Source organism: Coenobita brevimanus, chromosome 44, assembly GCF_032717465.1.
Source record: "Coenobita brevimanus isolate Jiangsu-jjx chromosome 44, ASM3271746v2, whole genome shotgun sequence".
In the NCBI taxonomy this organism is placed as follows: Eukaryota; Metazoa; Arthropoda; class Malacostraca; order Decapoda; family Coenobitidae; genus Coenobita; species Coenobita brevimanus.
Window position 1 is genome coordinate 5,298,111 of NC_136997.1, and position 6,000 is coordinate 5,304,110.

The following is a 6,000-nucleotide window of genomic DNA, read 5'->3' on the forward strand; positions in this document are numbered from 1 at the left end:
TGGCTTATTCTATCACTCTTTGCCTACGAACGCTCTAGCCGAGGAGATGGAGAAGCGTGTACCTGGCTGCAAGCTCTGCAAGCAACAGATATCTGCTTTGTGTTGTGCCAATGCTAATGGCATGCACCGGCTCAAGCCCGTTATTGTTGGATGCGCAAAGCAGCCTCGGTGTCTTCGTGGGGTGATGGATGTCCTTCCTGTCGTCTGGTACCATTCCTTGAAGGCATGGTTCACAGCCCAGATCTTCAAAGACTGGTTCCACCTCCATTTCGTCAAGGAGGTCATCCATTACCAGAAGGAAAAACTGGGAATCCCACGCAACCAGGTAAAGGCCCTCCTTCTCCTCGACAATTCACCTGCACACCCGTGTGACAAGGAGTTGGTGGCTGAGAATGGGTGCATTAGGTGCATGTTTCTGCCACCTAATACTATTGCTCTCATCCAACCAATGGACCAAGGAGTGATCGTGGCAACGAAGAGGCTGTACCGGCAGAAGTTCCTGGACGAGGTGATGGTTGTCTTCAAGGACGAGGACGAGCGCAGGGAGGGACGGGACATGTGAGGCCAGCGGACTTTGGAAAACATTCGCCGCTACAACATCAAGTCTGCCATCTACAACTGGGCCAGTGCATGGAAGGAAATCCCTGTTAAGACTCTAGAAAATGATTGGTCTCGTCTGCTTCTCGGAAAGGATGTGGAGCACAATTTCCTAGGTTTGACGTGGATGACTTCCATGCACGTCTACATGCGCATGGCAACGATGTTGATGTGGACGAAATGCGTGAGTGGTTGGATGACGACAAGGGCGATCCTTGGTATCAGACCATGTCTGATATTGATATCGCATCTTCAGTTGCAGGTGTCAGTCCCCAGCCAGAAGATTCCGACGAGGACAGCGACGATGATGCGGACTCCTCTCAGCATGACACTACTCCAGCCATCCCCAAGCTGAGCGCACTCCGGGAACACCTAGAGTTCGTTCTGGACTACCTGGAGCACCCGGACTGCGACAGGAAGATGGGGCCCTTGGGACTTGTGGAGGAAGTGCGTGCTTTCAGGCAGAGCATCATTAATCATCAAAATCGTCGTTCCTTGCATCAATCAACGATTGACAGCTTTTTCAGGCCCATGACCCCCGCTGTGCCCAGCCCTGGCTCCACTCCATTGCCTCCCCAAGACAGGCCCTCATGCTCCGAGCCACAGCCCAGCACATCAGGCACGGTGGAGCCACCATTCGAAGTGAGTTTGCACCTCTCTTCAGAGTCGATTGCAGTGGGTACGCCATCACCACGACCCAGCGACGCACCCCTAGGTCACCTGCATGTGCTACTCTCAGACTCTGACTGATTGGACGCCAAGAACTTCTCCACTAGACCACACTGGAATTTACAGTGTTGTGCAGTGAAAAAAACAGTGCATTGTGTTAAGGATTTAGAGTTGCGAGTGAAAAGACAAAAATTTAATGGACTGTAACTGTAACGTAAATTAACTTGAGTGTGTTTTGTTTAGAAAATGGTTTTACGAGTGGAAAGACTTAAAGTGCAGAGTGCAACACTTATTTCATTAAGGTACAATAGAATGCAAGTAAGACAAGAGTGCGCAGTGTTAAAAGAATGGAATTCTGAGTGCAAATGACTAAGTTCTGTGCAAGACTTCATGAGCAATGTACTGAAAGTGCTTCAGGAACTCCTTCTTACTGTCAGAGTCTGAGAGGAGGCGGGTTATTCATCGAGATGGCCAGGGTCTTGCTGTAAGTACCCAAAATGTTTCATATTGTACTGTACTGTTTTTTCCATACTTACCTCTAACACCTCATTTCACTCTATTATGTCCCTTATTGGTGTGAACAGTGTCTTAGGTGCTATGCATGTGCAGTAGGGAGGTGTTTTTCTGAGTTAGGCTAGGTTAGGGTCCATAACTACCAGTCCAGGAGCCAGGGACTTGTTGCAAGTACCCAGAATGTTTAATATTGTATAAACCTACCTCAAAAACCTCATTTTATGGCTCTTTTGCATTTATTTCCGTCTTTTATGTCCCTTATTAGTGTGATTTGGGTCTTAAATAGGTGCTATGCATGTCCAGAGGGAATTGTATAGCTGTTTTTCTGAGTTAGGGTCCATAAGTACAAGTCCAGAAGGCTGTGGCCCAATATCCGGACATGATCACTATCGGGACATGCCGTTGGCTCTTATTACATTGGATATTGGAGGGACTACTATATATATATATATATATATATCATCGTATAACTTATACAGTATACTGGTAGGATCTCCAGTTACTTGATACATGATTATAAACATGCATCAAGCGATCTCTCTCTCTCTCATCATATAATGTATACTGTATATTGGCAGGATTTCCAGTTACATGATACATGGTTATAAACATAAGTCAAGTGATGTGTGTAGCATGTGAGTATTGGCGTTTAACTCCATCTTAGGTTCATGGCAACGGGGTGCTGAACCTGGGGCAACTACAGGGCGCCTTCATCATGCTGGTGCTGGGCCTGGTTGCTGCCTCTGTCACCCTGATGCTGGAGCGACTCGTCTAGCCTATTGTAACCTAGCCCTAGCTCTCCCTCTGTCTTGCTACACTCCAGCTCTCCATCCATTATGCCTCATCCCAACCTTCACTCCGCCCTGCCTCACCCCAGCCCTCCCTCCACACTGCCTCACAACAACCCTCCAATCAAACTGCCTCACCCCAACTCTCCCTCGATGCTTCCTTACCCCAACCTCCCTCCATTGTGCTTCACTCCAACACACCTCTACTTTACCTCACACCAGCCTCCCTTCACCCTGACTCACCCTAGCACTCCCTCTACTCTGTTTCACCCCAGCCCACTCTCTACCCTGTTTGACCCCAACCCTAACTGTACCCTGCCATCATCCAGCACTGCCTTCAATCTGCCTCACCCCTCTCCTCCCTCCACCCTGTCTCACTACACCCATCTCTCCAACCTGTCTCACCCCACCTATCCCTCCACCCTAAGTTATCCAACCTCTGCCTCCCCCCTGTCTCACCCCAGTCAACCCCTGCCTCACTCCAGCTCTCCCTCCGCCCTGCTGCACCCCCAGCTCTCTTTCCAAACTGCAAACCTCAGCCCTCCTTCCACCCAGACCTCTCTCCACCTTGTCTCATCCCAACCCTTTCATTCTCTGGTCTGCAGCTCATTTCGCCCTTCCTTTCTGCCATTACCCACAATAAAGGCCTGTAGATTTTATACCGGTATAATTCTTTTGACTTACTCAGAGAAAGATAGATAGATTGATAGATAAACAGATGTGTGTGTGTGTGTGTGTGTGTGTGTGTGTGTGTGTGTGTGTGTGTGTGTGTGTGTGTGTGTGTGTGTGTGTGTGTGTGTGTGTGTGTGTGTGCAGCCAAAGCCGACATATAAGGACAGTGAATTATGCCTTGTTAACTTTTCAGTGAACTGACATTTACTCTTTCTGGTACTGATAAATGATAGCGGTAGTAGCAAGGGTAATAATGATGGAAGGAGATGATGATGATGGTGGTAGTGGTGATGGTGGTATTGTTGTGGTGACAGAAAGGAATGCAGGAAAGCCAAGCGTAGGTTATTTTTGTAGTGGTAATGGTGATGGTGGCAGAGATGTAACTGACAGTGACAGTAGTGATGGTGATGACAATGTTAGCAATGGCTTACGTAGCTCGATAATATGATAGTAACTGGCGACGTTATTTCGTTGTATGAAGGCAGTCTGGTGCGATGATTATAGGTAACTGACTAATGTGTGTAGCAACAAGTCAGAACAGTGACGTCCTTGTATCATATATCAGAGGATCTTCAAGGTCAATTCTCGAACCGATTGGATCGATGAGAGATGGAACAGTATAGACTTCTGACCTACTGAGTGCCTGCAGCTACATCAATGGATCTAGACTAGTCTAGTGGCTTGGAAGAAGGGGAGGGGAGAGAAGGGAGCACTGTGGGTAGAGATGGCAGGACAGTTTCCAGTCAAAAAAAAGTCCAGTGCATGAGGTGACGTGCAGAATTATTTCTGTCCATCATAATTGCAGAAACTAAATCAAGTAAGTCAGCGAGCAGTGCCTTACAACATTTATTCGTTATTCACTGTGTGTTCACTGCATTCACTTGATACACTTGCAGGACAAGACTTTCTAATCATTCCCATTTAATCACCTGGGATTGCGGCCACCCCAGTAGAAAATAAAATTCACTACACTGTGCAGGGGAAATAGTTTTCTTTGGATTAATTCCTACCTCTTATTTAACAGATGCCCACAAGTAATTCCAGTGACACAGCTAAGACAAACATTCACTTACACACTAACGCACAGTACTATATCGCAAATAATGTCCAATAAGTTTCTTTAAGACACCGTTAGGAGCAAAAATGTTTATTGTCGTGACAACGAAGTGTATATAAAAAGGTTTAATTGGTTCTCTTCTGCACAGACTGCGACCTTTGTTTTCCTCATTCAACTGAGCCAAAAAGATACTAAGTTCCATTGCTAGAGAACACTAATGTATTCTTATCATCAACCTTATAACAGAAACCACACTTCCCTCCCACTCTGTCTCTCTGTCTTTAGCATCGTCGCTGGGATCTGGAATAAAGTGGGTACCCTACATTATTACAGCAAACTCTCAGACTAATATCCATTGTAATTCACCCAAGCCCTATGCTGAATATCGTTAAACGCTCAACATTTGGCTTTCAGCCGGATATTATGATTCTATGCATCTCGACCCTCTGTCCTAAAAACTTTACCAAGAGTAATAGCTGATAACTGAGCACATAAAAATTTGTGTATTGTGGACAGTTATGATGTATGTGTGTATAGTAACAGTTGTTTGTCTATTGGAAAAAGTAAGGGAGTTTGAGATTTAATGACAGTCTTTAGAAAGGAAAATTTTAGTTTCAGTTAGGATAAGTAGAAGAGGGATTCAACCAGAGGTTTCTAGACAGTGATGAAGAACGGGTGTATAGTCATGGCATGCTTGGCAAAATGAATGAGTGAAGGATCTGAGCATTTATGTATACATTTGAAATGGAAAATTTTAGTGCTAGGTATGACTGCATCACTGAACTGAAAACCTTGGAGGATTTTGAACATTAATGAGTTAGTAGGGTACAGTCAAAGAGTTGTTTGGCTTGGAGAGGAGTAAAGGACCTTGAGCTTCACTGCCAAGAACGGAAAGGCTAATTTTAGTGATAGTTGAGATAAATGCAAGAAGTTTGAATCTCTGTTATGAACGATCAGAGTATTCTGAACAGCAAATACATATGATGGTGCAGTCGAGTGGCTTGAGAGAAAACTGTTGGCTTGAGTTTTTATGTCAATGCCCTGAAAGGAAAATTCTAGTAGCAGGGTAAATTTAAGAGCATGGAATCTCAAATGCGGAAGTCAGAGCATTCTGTAGTCGTGAAAAATGAGCTTAGAGTTGTTGGATTTTAAAAAGACGGGGAGAAAATTAAGGTTCAGTAGGTGGTTCTGGTTCGTGAGAGCAAATTTAAACTGCGGCGTTTCTAGCAGGCAAGTATTTTTCATCATTCTTAAGAAACTGTCAGAGTCTTACAGCTGTGAGCGATTTCTGTAACAAACTTCGAGGGCTTTCATTGTTCTTTCTATCTATCTATTGCCAGCTACCTTGTCTGTCCACTCTGTCATATGCTTTCTCCAAATCCATGAAGGTCAAATACAACTTCGTTCCCTTCTCTAAAAACTATTTCACTAAAGACCTAAGGATGAATATCCAATCTACACCACCTCATCCCTTCCTAAAACTCTCCTGTTCTTCTCCAGCTAATTCTTCTGTTATTTCCCTAACTCCATCAGTACGTATCATACCATATACTTTGCCTACTACACTAAGAAGACAAATGACCCTGTGATTACCACACACTTCTTTTTCCCTTTTCTTTTGTACAGGGGAATAATTATATCTGACTTCCACTCCTCCGGGACTCTACCTTCCTCCCAGGCCAATCTGCACATCTTCCATAGCCA

At 45.0% G+C, this 6,000-nt stretch overlaps 1 protein-coding gene across 1 annotated transcript in view; it reads left to right on the top strand.

Moving 5' to 3' along the window:
- Positions 1-2,554, top strand: part of LOC145397953 (glutamate receptor ionotropic, delta-2-like) — a 137,825-nt gene extending 135,271 nt beyond the window's left edge. The window contains exon 6 of the mRNA XM_080270929.1: positions 2,444-2,554. Within this exon, the coding sequence (XP_080127055.1) occupies positions 2,444-2,554 (111 nt within the window). The remainder of the gene's footprint in view (positions 1-2,443) is intronic.
- The last annotated feature ends 3,446 nt before the right edge of the window (positions 2,555-6,000 follow it).